Raw genomic sequence first — 12986 nt, forward strand, 5'->3', positions numbered from 1 at the left:
AACAACACACCTATAATCTGGTGCCCCCATGTCAAGCCCAGGGGCTGTCACTCTGATGTCCCCATCCTACTCTCCTCTTCTTAAAAAGCTCTTCTTTAGCTACTGCCACACCAATTCTCTAAAATTCCAGAAAAGAAATCTGATTGGATTTACTTCTCTTACCAGCTCCCTGACTGCTTCTTCATAGAACCCTTGGCTTTCTCTTTTTCATCCCTTAATTTTTGTACACATCCATGACCATGGCTTCACTTCCCATAAACCAAGGATGCCTATGTCTCAAACCCTTGCCCAGTCTCCTTTATCTAAGTTTCAGACCCAGAGAGCTCAATTTTGCTAAATATTTCCCTTTTCATGGAACCTCAAAGTGAACATGAACAAAATAATGACTGGCTCCATCTCCGCTCAGCTCCAACCAGTTCCTTCTGCCGCCTTTCCCAGCACTGGGAATTTTACCACCATTACTCAAACCAAAACCATGGAGCAATACTTATTCTGTCCCCTATCACTCAATCTCCCAAATGCAATACATCACCAACCCTTATAGCTTCACCTCCTAAACATTCTCAACACCCCTGCCCATCCAGGCCTTCCTTCCTGGAGTTTTGAAAAGAAACATTATTAGTCTGGGCTGATACTGTCTCCCAGGTTAACCCATCTTCCATACCATTATCACAGTGAATTTTCCAAGATATAAATCAGCTATGAAAGGACAAACACCATACTAAATTTCAACATGTACAGAATGATGTACAAGTTACTTAAAATGGTCTACAAGGTCCTTCCCTTTCTGACCCCAACCATAATTCTCCACTCCCACCCTACATTCCAACCTTATTCGACTTCCTTGAACTTGCCTTGCTACTCTACACTCCCTGCTCCCTCTAATGGGAAGTGCTTTCTTCCCTTTTCCTTTTTATATTCTTAGTTTTCACATCATTGGGCTGTGAGCAACTTATAATTACAATTGGCAATAATTGGCAATATCCACAACTATTTAGGAATTCTTGCAAAGTGAGGAAAATCTAACCTACAGATTGTTGTCAAATATTATTCATTTCATTCATACTATGTTTAGCAACTAATGAAGTTGACATTCTATGTTTTTAGACATTTAATTTAGATTTTAAAGTTTCTTTTTTTATTATTGAAGTCATTAATAGTTTTTGTAGCTCTTGAAAAGCTTGATTTTGTATGTATCTCTATGGTACCATTTATCACATCACATAGTTCATCTGCCTATACTCTCCTTTCCTACTAAAATGTGAAGGGAGAAAAAAATGACTCGTCCTTTTTTGCATTCCTCATAAGTAGTACAGTACTGGGCATAAACTAAATCCTCAATATGTCTTCATTGACTGAAACGATAGTTTAGTAAAGGAATGAATAAATGAACAAAGAAAAGTTGGGCAATAACTCAAAGGTCTATTGAATAAAGTGTCTCTCTTTTGGGTGAAATTCAATAATAGTACAATACCTAATATTAGGTAAAGACCAGGTTAGACCCATCTTCATGAATTTTTTTATGTTTCACAGCTAAAGGAATAAAGGAATTTTCTTTTGACCTTGTTCACATCATATAAAAAACACAAGCTAACCTCTTAAGATTTGAGCAAATACCACTTGCCGTTTATATGAAATTGCTTACTGTCATCCTATTATTTGTTATTTTTGTCATTATTATTATTTCAATGTGACTAAAACCCTTTCTACAATATTCTTTCTACAATATTCTTTCAGGCCTGCTGTGGCATACCAACAACTTATTATGGTATGTTAAACTCTATCCAATAAAGATTATTCAACGTCAAATGCATGCACTATAGAGAATAAAAAAGAAGTAACATCTGTTGACAAAAATGTTAGAGGCTAATGTAGCTAAATGTATGTGCCCAAATCACAAAGACACAGCCTATATGGTAAGGGAACTGAGGATTAGGGAAGATCATTGAGGAAAATTTGGCCTAGGCTGGTTGAGTTGAACTGTGTTTGCAGAGTAGGCATGGAGAGTGTCCTTTCCAAATGGATGGAGGAGCATGAACAAGAGCCAAGAGGAAAGAATGCATAGATTGTAGAGATGGGCCTGATTGAATGCAAAGAGCCTAGAGCAAGGATGAAGAGGAGGTGAAGAGAAGCACTGGATAATAGCCCACATGGACAGAGACAAGCATAAAACTTGTGGAATTAGATTATGTTGATGTCTTTTAGAAGGAGAGCAGTGACTTCCCTACATGCTGGAGAATATTGAACTAGTCTTGAACTAGCACAGAGTTCCTCATGGAAACACATTATTATTATTATTATTATTATTATTATTATTATTATTATTCTAGCTTCATTTATTAAGGAAGTTCTTACTGGCTAAGCTCTCTACTTGCATCACGTGATGCTCATAATGACTTTGGGAAATAAGTCCTCTCATCCAAAAAGGTGAGAAAACAGTGGCTTTGAGAAATCAAGTGACATTCCCATAGTCATCAAATTTGAGCTTAACCCCAGATCTGTGGTTTACAAGCATACTCTTCACTGTTTCTCCTGGTTTTTTGTTTGTTCGCTCCACCTCAGTCTCCAAGAGTAGTGGCTTCAGAAGAGTCATCATAGCACATGTACACATATGCTTTTTTTCCTTATAAGGCTTGTTGATGGAGTTAAAATTCAGGAAACACCCAGGTTGGTTTCACTGGGCAAAGATGTTGGTGGCTTTTCTGAACTCTTCTCCACTTAAATGAGCAGGGAAGAGCCACAAACAGTAAAATGAAAGGGATGTAAAAGAGAAGTGTCTTCAGATGATCCTGCTAGAGGATCACCCCATCTATGCCTCAACGTTCTCCAGTGTGGGAGCCCACTCATCATGGGGATGGTGGTCCAATATTCAGAAACTTTCTATCAATCAAGCCAAACCCCCTTCATCCTGGTATGCTAGATCTAGCAATATACAATGTCAATCTATGGTGTCTTCTCTATGGAAACCCTCAAAAATTCATCTCTTTTCTCCTGGCTAAATATTTTCCTAAAGCACTTAACTTCTTGCTTGCCCACTCTGTTTGCGGTCAAATTTCTCAATTTCTTTGGTGTTTAATGGATATTCTCTGAGCAATAACGTGACTACCTTTTTTTTTTTTTTTTTACATTTTTAAAAAAAATATTTTATTTATTTATTTGACAGAGAGAGATCACAAATAGGCAGAGAGGCAGACGGGGGTTGGTGGGGGGAAACAGTCTCCCTTCTGAGCAGAGAGGCCCATGTGAGGCTTGATCCCAGGACCCTGAGATCATAACCTGAGCTGAAGACAAAGGCTTAACCCACTGAGCCACCCAGGTGCCCCAAGTGACTACCATTTCTTTCTTTCTTTTTTTTTTTTAAATATTTTATTTATTTGACAGAGAGAAATCACAAGTAGGCAGAGAGGCAGGCAGAGAGAGAGGAGGAAGCAGGCTCCCCACGGAGCAGAGAGCCCAATGTGGGGCTCGATCCCAGGACCCTGGGATCATGACCTGAGCCGAAGGCAGAGGCTTTAACCCACTGAGCCACCCAGGTGCCCCGTGACTACCATTTCTAATGTGGACCTTATATTTCTACTAAAGTCAACTGTTGCAGCTTATATATTACATTTTTAGTAAACAGAGCACATGTTGGCACCTATGAATTTTGTGTATCACCAAAATGTAGGTATTATTCCCTAGAACTTTCAACAAACCAAGACTCTCTCACACTGAACATAAATACATACATACATTTTTTTGAAACCAAACTTCATATTGGTCCATTTTAAAATACTATCTTTTGGGTTTGGTCCACTTATCCATCTTAGAGAAATCATCTGAATACAGATTCTGTGGCCTAACCTATAAGCCATCTACAGGGAATAAGCAGGTTACACAATCATACACATATCTTTTTAGTAGACAAATTTATAATGTCAGAAAAATTTGGAATCCACCCATATGAATCTCCCAGAAGACACAGCACAATCTTCTGAAATGGACTTGGATGAGTACTTCCCTCCTCGAGAGATGTCTTAAAAGAACCAGAACTCTTGCAGGAAGCTCTCCCAGCATAGAGCTGAAAGGGAAATCCTGACATTTCCAACAAAGACAATGCTTAGGAGGGAGCATCTGTGAAGAAAGCAAAACTCCTCCCTGCGAGAGTAATTCCCAGGTGTGTCTCTAGTCCCAGCTTCTGGACCTCCACCCTAGATTACTCAGACCCGATATAACCTTCCAAGACCAGCCCTAAAGAGAAGGTTCCTTCTGGGACCACTTCCCTGACCTTGTAATTTCCACAGTCATTCCAGACAAGGTATTCATTATTAGAGAAAATAGTTGTTATATAAAATGCCAAATGAGGGGTGCCTGGGTGGCTCAGTGGGTTAAGGCCTCTGCCTTCAGCTCAGGTCATGATCCCAGGGTCCTGGGGTGGAGCCCCACGTCGGGCTCTCTGCTCAGCAGGGAGCCTGCTTCCCTTACCTCTCTCTCTGCCTGCCTCTCTGCCTACTTGTGATCTCTGTCTGTCAAATAAATAAATAAAATCTTTAAAAAAAAATAAAATGCCTAATGAAATAGGAAAGAGATATGAAGGCACACTACTAGAGACTTACCATTGGGTCAGTGTTGATCATATAGGACATAGTATGATAAAGCACAAAGAATAATATATTTTGTATTTCTGCATATACAATTCTTTAGACTAAACAGCCTGACTGGAGAGAATGGGAGAGTAGGGAAAAGCTAGTGTGTTTATGAGAACTTGTTTGTAAGTTGGCCATGATTCTCCATTGGGAGGGGAATGTACACAATTTAGGGAAGTCTTCTGAAAATTATATGCCTTTTCCAACCCCTTATGGGTCAGTATCAGCCACCCAGAGCCACCTTCATTGAGGCAAATATGACCTATTGTTTCAGTCCTCTGTGTTCAGAGAAAAAAGGAATCAGAAACAACCCACTGGAATAGAGAGAGAAATGCATAAGCCTTAAGTCCCTTGTTCCATTAAGTGGTGCACCACTGGAGTTTAGTGTAAAGGATGGCCTCTCCACGCCCCTCCCCCAAAAGAATGGACTCTTAAGCATGATCATGCTGGATTCTTGTTGCAGTGACCAAGCATTGTGTATCCATGTCCATGGAGGGTTATCCTGGGAAAGTAAGTTAGGGTTCCAATACAACAGACCTACCCCAGAAACCAACTTTGCTAATTCACCCTTTCTTTTCAAAAGGAGCATGAAATCCCTCTCCTTGAGCCTCTCCCTGTTGAAGTCAGGGCTATGTTTCCAGGGAACTAAGGTCTAAACACAGAGCAACGATTTCAGCCACATAATTTTTTTTTGGTCTGATTTTATGTCTAAGCCTATACTGCAAAGTACCATGATCCAGTCACTTTGAGGGGAAAAAAACTGAACTGTGTGTGTGTGTGTGTGTGTGTGTGTGTGTTTGCATGTATGCGCACACAGGTGATTTAACATAAAGTATCTCAGAGCAACTGTAGCCCCCTGGGCTTTGCCTTACTGTAATCCCTGGCGTAGAGTAGTTCCAGATTTCATGTTACTGATAAATAGGTCACACAGAAAAGAAAGCAAAATAAAAATGGAATCATGGTAATTATTTGTTTTAAAGGTGCCTATTACTGGAGAAATCAGCATTTCTATGTTAATATAATTTGTACAAAACACTGAAACCATCTCAGCAGTTTATATTACAGTCTTAAGATTATTAAATCCTCAATAGAATTAGGTGTTGAAAGCAAATTGAAAAGCTATAGACAAATCACCTGCAATTCTCTTATCTTGTTGGATTAATTTTTTTGACTAATTAATATAGTATTTCAAAATATAGAAAAAGAAGAAATAATGTAACACATACTTATGTATGTTTGGATCCACTTTTAATAACATAATACAGTCTGCACCATTGAATTCAGCACATTTTCCCAATTTGATATCCACTAACAATTCTATTTTCATTACAATAATTAGAATGTTTTCAAACTAAAAGGGAGAAGCTGCTGGAGATTAGAGTTGTGATTTGCACATCAGGATTTCATTCCATTCTCAGCCAGAGTCCCACAGAGTGAGGGAATAGAAGAGGCATGCCACTATCTGGAGAATCTGAGCAACAGACATACCAGATCCAAAAAAACATCCAAAGCCACCATTCCTTAGCTCTCCAGCAGCTTTTGATACTCTCCTGTGCCCAGGGATCGGGGTAACTGCCCAACTTTTGTCCCATTGGGATAATGAAGACTTTATAAATACATGCCAAATTTTTTAAAAATCTAACAGAAATTATAAAGTCCTGAACCCAGCTCTAAGAGAAAAAGAAAAAAAGCCTAGCCTTTGGCTGTTTTGATTAAAATAGGACGTGGATAGATATGAAATCCTTATAGAAAAGCATTTTTGTTCTCATTTAAAAATGACAATCTGCACACTGCTGTAAGTGGGTCCCCTAATTCTCTGCACAAATTTCGTTTTTTACAAAATTATGGGAGATTTTTTTTTTGAAGCGGGTAAAATGGGGTTTCTTTTTTTAAAATAAGGAAACAATCCCAAATGAGGGGCAGTCAAATAATGTATCACAGTAAGTGGATCTCTACAAATAAAGTGACCTGATCAGTTCTCGTGGAGTCTGCAGCAACACAGGTGGCAATTATGCGGAAGGAAAACTCTGGAAAAATCAGTTCAATGCCCTAAAGACATTGCATTTTAATCCACACATAGATTAAATGGAAAGTCCTGGAGAAACAGTGCCTAAGCCACAGCTGCCCCCTGTTAACCAGCACTAACAGCTGGTGAGAAAGCCCAAAATCACTAACTCCGTTAAAAACAAACAAACGAAAAAAAAAAAAACCCACCAAAAAAACTAAATTAAGAAAACAAAGCCAAACCTTACCAGAAAGGAGCAAGCTGACTCCACAGAGAACTAAGCCGGCTAAAGAGTCCATGCTTCCCCAAATTTCTCCATCCAGTTTCCGCAGATGTGCATGAGGTCCCGAGGAGCCTTTCAAACACACAGAGGTTTGTGACTTTCCATTCGCATGTTCTACTAGGTCTTGTTTACAAGTCAGAGGCAAGAAAGAACAGCACAGAAGCGGGCTGTAACAGTCTCATTTCTGTCTGAGCACAGGGAGTTTTAAGTTCCTTTTTCCTGTTTCCTTTGTAGATTAGGATGGGAAAGGCTGTATCTTAAAGGCATTTGGTATCTGCAGGGCTGGGGGCATGGCAAGCCCTATCCGTCTTGCAATTCATCAAAACACTTCTCTATTGCTGTTGCTTCTGCCGCTGCTCTTGCTGCTGTTGTAGGGGTAGAGGAATTTTTGTTGGAAGTGTGGGTGCTGGTCAGCGTTTTCAGGAACAATAGGGGTATCCTCTCATAGGCGGGAAACAGAATAACAGCCCTCCACCTATGGATGGCATGCGGGGGTGACCGGCCCTTCTCAGCCTCCAACAGCAAACCCCCTCTGCCCACCAGGTCCACCTGGGATCCCTGACAGAGGGGCTTTCGGGTATGGGATGGGGAGGAGTTTTGGCTTTTGTTTTCTCCTTTTAACCCACGTGGTTTGCATTGGTAAGAGAAGGTTTCCATGATGAGAGAACACAACCCAAAGGCAATTCATTTGGGTTATTACCGGTGAGGTCAATGCACAATGCAGCCCCAGAGACCAGAGTCCAACATTGTCGGCCTGTTTTCTTGCACACAGATGGTTTCTTTTCTGGCCAAGAGCCCAAAAATATCCATGCTACTGGCTATAGCTTTAATTTTTATTAACAATTCATCCAAAGGTGATTTCATTTCTTAAAGCACTTGGCCTAGAAGAGTTTTAGTGATGAAAGGAATTTCATGGTTCTTGTCCAGTGGTGTTTCAGAAGCAAATTATACACAAAACTTTACAAATAACCTCTGTCAAAACCTAATATAAGTGATTCAATTGGGATAAAAATAGTATTCATAAGACCAGAGAGACCACATAAGCCAAAAGGAAAACAGCCCTTGGAGTAACCATACCTAAAATGAGATCAGAAATGCTGAACTGATCGCTTCTCGGCCTTTTGGCTAAGATCAAGTGCAGAAATGCTGAACTGATCCAGAAAATCATTTCTCCATAACTGTGACTTCAGGACAGAATGTCAGTGTTCTTGTTCATCATGCTGCCTTCATGCCTGAGGAAAGAGCGGTCTGCTCCTCCTGACCTGCTCACCACAAAAAAAGGCAGGCGCTTATTAGCCTTGCCTCATTTCTGTCCCAGGTTTTATCACATCAGTGATGATCTTGAGAACCATGGATGTTTCCAGTCTGCTCGGGTAGAAAGGCGCAGGCTGCTTTCAAGCAGACCTGAGTTCAAATACTTACTCAGCTACATATTTACTTAATCTCTTGGAGTCTCCATTTCAACAGCTGTAAAACAGCAATAATATCTCCAACATGGGGATTTTTGAGAGGATTACATGAGGCTGGCACAGTGCCTAATTCATAGAAGGCTTTCGTTAAATGTTAGTGTATTCATTTCCTTGAGTCTTTCCATTCAGTCTCTGATTTCCACCCCAAGCAATTTCTCCGAAAGCCATTCTCTCATTTTATGAAATGGCTTTAAGTTTGGTGTGGTAAAGAATCAGGCTGGGGGACGCCTGGGCAGCTCAGTTGGTTAAGCGGCTGCCTTCGGCTCAGGTCATGATCCCGGCGTCCTAGGATCAAGTCCCACATCGGGCTCCGTGCTCGGCGGGGAGCCTGCTTCTCTCTCTGTCTCTGCCTGCCACTCTATCTGCCTGTGCTCACTCTCGCTCTCTCTCTGATAAATAAATAAAATCTGAAAAAAAAAAAAAAAAAGGAGATAAATACTTAAAAAAAAAAAAAAGAATCAGGCTGGGAGTCGGGGATTCTGGGCTCTTGTCCCAGCTCTGTTCTTCCTGTGAGGCCTTGGACGAGTCATTTCCCACTTGCAGACTTCAGTTTCCTCAACTGTAAAATGAAGGATTTATACTGGATGTGACTAATTTCCCTCCACTGGTAACAGTTCATAAGTCTAGATGACTATACTGTCCCCTCACAGCATCCCCGAGTAGATTTCTAGGTTCTCTCATCTGGGCAGTTCAGAGAAGATGCTAGCTTTGTATCTCAGTCACTGCGGAACCTAGAGGGTCACAACATGCTCTATTTTAAGAACATGGCGGCTGAGGCTTTGTGAGCTCCGCTGGCCCCAGGCCATATGCAGCAGCGATGGAAAGCCTTGGAAATAAACAAACTCCAGGGCACCTGCCTCCTCAGGCACAGCTTCCTCTGTTTGTGCTTGATGGCCACACAAGGAAGTCCTCGCTCACACGCCCTCCTGTTGGCTTGTTCTTGTGGGCCAAAGATGCTACTACCTCGCTTCCTTTTCTGGGTTATTTCCCTCTGTTATTCAGAAAAGCACACCTCAGTTTCATCTTTCCCCCGTTATCCAGAAAGATCTACACTTACTGTCAGTTGCTAAGTTCTCTCTCCTTCCCTTATCTAGAATAGATGACTCAGTTTCATTTGTAATCCAGAATTCTGCTCATTTTGGAAAAGGCAATGTCGCCCCATTATCCAAAAGAGCTGTGTAGTTTGATCTCATCTTCCATGTAATCCTTTCCAATGCTATCCAAAGTTTTGACCCCACTGAATAAAAACTGCTAGATTTCCTGAGCCATGATTATTACATCACTAGTCAAAAGGCTGAGCGACTTTTCTCTGAGATGTCCGAATCTTTAGCATGTAAATTCCCAGTGTAAAGTGAAGATTATTGGAGACAAAAGTGGCTAAACATGCTCGGCTCTCATTTTCTGCCCTGTGGATATTAGAACATGAACAACTGATCAAGGAACAATACTACAAGATTCACCAGGAGCTGTGGGGCCAATGGGTTAGCAGAGCTGACTGGCAACCTACTGGGAAGTTGCAAAACTGGATGGCATGCCAGAATTTCCAAGGGAAGGGAGAGGCCACTTCCACGTCTGGACAGGACTCTCCCCAGTACATAAAGTATTAAGGAAATACCACACACTTGGACGTGCCACAGCCCTTCTCTAGAAAGCTAGCTGTGGCCTCTCCATCCCCTGAAGAGCTTGTTGGGGGCCATCTGGATCAGCTCTCCACCCTCAGCAGCCTGGTCCACCTGGAAAGGTTAAAATTATCTTTCCATCCTTGCCTAATTCTTTGCTACCTTCCCAGGCTCCGAAATTTCTTCCCTGACCGCTCAATTCAGATTAGGTCTCCCCTGTTCTCTCACACACCATGCCCTTTTGTTTATGGTGCTAATCACAACTGGTAATCCTACATTTGTATCCTTATCTTTTTAATGTCTCTTCCTCCCACCTCAAGTTGACTGTAATCTTCATAAGGCAGAGGATATCTAAATTATTCACTGAATTCTCAGACCTGAGCATAGTGTTTGGCACATAGTAGGCCTTAAATAAATACTTCACGAGCTAATAAATTACTCACCACTCGATAATAAATTGAGTAATAAATTATAATAATAATTATAATAGTTACAATATATAATATATACCATATATTATATAATATTATAATATAATTATAATAATAAATTGAGCTAATAAATTACTCATTAGTCAATAATAAATTATACTCACATCTAGAAAGGGCTTTGGAGTTAGGCAAACCTAGATTCCGTGTTACAGCTATGACTAACTCACTGAATGACCCGGGCCATTAACATCTCTGAACCTCAGATTCCTCTTCTTTAAAATGAGGGCAGGGGGCACCTGGGTGGCTCAGTCAGTCTGACTGACTGATCAAGACTGATCAAGAGTCAATCTGACTCTTGATCTCAGCTCAGGTTTTGATCTCAGCATCACGAGCTCAAGCCCTGCACCGGACTCTGTGCTGGGTATGGAGCCTACTTAAGAAAAAAAGAAAAGAAAAAAATAAAATGAGTGGAAATAATGCCTATTTAGCAAGGTAATAAATACATAGTAACTGGCACAAGTGACATTTAATAAAGGCTCTCTACAGATTCTTTCCCCATTTACAGCTACCACTACCCCCCCGGGACTGTTATATAGAGCTATTTGCAATGCAGAAATGAGGTCCCACACAGTCTAAGTGATGTGTTCAGCTGTGGGTAGCAGAGGGACTATTAGAATCCTGGTCTTTTGGTTTCCAATTTTTGCAAGTTTAATATATGACTTTTGTGTGTGTGTGTGTAGTTCATCTTTAGACTTCAACATGCTAAAAAGTAGATAAAGAGAAATACAGGAAATATCATAAACATCAACAGGGTATACCCAAACCTTAAGAAAGTATGTGAAGTGAAACTTTGATAGATAATGGAAAAAGCTGAGGAATGTAGTCACTTCTCATTGTGCTTCCAAAATAGTAATTGCTAATAACAGGACCTGTGAGCACTCCACTGCCTTGCTCCAGGGAAATGAAAGGGAGCTTCCTTATGAGTCAAGCTTACTCAGTTTAATTTTATTTTTCTAGACATACTTACAACAGAACAAAAAAAACCAAACCAGCAATGAGCAAACAAAATGAGCAAACAAGACACTTGGCTAATTTTTTCTTTTCTATTCTCTGGTTTTTGCACTTAATATAGGAAAAAATATCCATAGGAATCATTAAAAATTTTTGAGACAGATTAACAAAAATATCAAGGGACAATAAAAAAATGTGAAGAGGTGTAGAAAGCATACAATGTTACTGTGAATTGGTTTCACATGTCTAGAGGTCAGTATCACAAATATGTAGCAAAAGCCATAGATGTATATCCTTTAGCTGGGAAAATCCACTTTTATGATATATCCCAAGCAAAGGTCAAAGATGTGCTCCAAAATGTATGTACAAGGGCATTATAGAAGCATTGTTGACAATAATCAAAACATGGACACAATGTGAACAGCCAATAAAAATGGATTATTTATATAAATCATGATATACAATAAAATAGACAAAATGTCAAAATATCAGCGTACTGACAATGAAGGATATAAAGATGTTTATGGTATATTGTTGACTGGGAAAAGAGTTTGATGAGTGTGAAATTTACACACACACACATACATACACACTCCTATATATATGACAAATGTATACCAAAATGTTAAATGCTATTATTTCTAGTTTATTAGAAAACTGACAATATGTTCTTCTTTATAACTTTCTATAATTTCAACATTTTAAAAAATAATGGGCACATGTGTACAAATGAAGAAGACTGGGGGAAATCCTTGAGAGAGTTGACCCAGGGCCGTAGGGTATACCTTAAAACACCCATTGACAAATATGAAGGGGATCCAAGTGAAGCTCAGCATCGAGGAGGTGAGCAGATTCCAGTGTTGGTTTCCCACAGGGTAGTCTTGGCATCGTCTTGTCTTTTGTAGGGCTGTGGTTGCCGAACCTCCAGGGCTATCACGTCTGGCTTCTTAAGGACTTTCATGAACTTTTTTGTGAACCTTCTGTACTTAACAGTGGCTAGTAGAAAAGGAAGGGTCTTCAACAATTAAGTCCTGGGCCTCCGCCAGGATACCACAATTAAAGTGGCAACACCCACTCTAGACTCTGGTCTAGAGCAGAGCTGATGGCTATGGAAAATATGGGAAAGGGGCGCCTGGGTGGCTCAGTGGATTAAGCCGCTGCCTTTGGCTCAGGTCATGATCTCAGGGTCCTGGGATCAAGCCCCGCATCGGGCTCTCTGCTCCGCGGGGAGCCTGCTTCCTCCTCTCTCTTTCTGCCTGCCTCTCTGCCTACTTGTGATCTCTCTCTGTGTCAAATAAATAAATAAAATCTTTAAAAAAAAAAAAGAAAATATGGGAAAAAACCTGACCCTCCATGAGCCACATTTACTCTAAATCTTTTTTTTTTTTTTTCTTTTAGCATTAAATGACAAGCACTATGCCTATTGCTGTAGGAAGAGACCCAGATATAGAAGATGTAGTTTCGGCTTTTGAACCTCACAATGACACTGTCCTGGCATGACAACAATGTATCAAAACAGGAAAAGTTAAATAACAAAATCAGG

At 40.4% G+C, this 12986-nt stretch overlaps 1 protein-coding gene and 1 pseudogene across 2 annotated transcripts in view; one reads left to right on the plus strand and one right to left on the minus strand.

The window, feature by feature from the left end:
• The window catches only part of TEK (TEK receptor tyrosine kinase), a 98127-nt gene extending 90733 nt beyond the window's left edge, over positions 1-7394 (minus strand). The window contains exon 1 of one of the 2 annotated variants that reach the window (XM_046023394.1): positions 6878-7394. In XM_046023394.1, coding sequence (XP_045879350.1) covers positions 6878-6929 — 52 coding nt within the window. In that variant the 5' untranslated portion in view covers positions 6930-7394. The remainder of the gene's footprint in view (positions 1-6877) is intronic. The other variant, XM_046023395.1, reaches the window with a different exon arrangement.
• A 624-nt stretch (positions 7395-8018) lies between these two features.
• On the plus strand, positions 8019-8185 carry LOC123953714 (annotated as a pseudogene).
• Positions 8186-12986: the final 4801 nt, after the last annotated feature.

This window comes from Meles meles, chromosome 11 (assembly GCF_922984935.1).
Source record: "Meles meles chromosome 11, mMelMel3.1 paternal haplotype, whole genome shotgun sequence".
Taxonomy (NCBI): Eukaryota; Metazoa; Chordata; class Mammalia; order Carnivora; family Mustelidae; genus Meles; species Meles meles.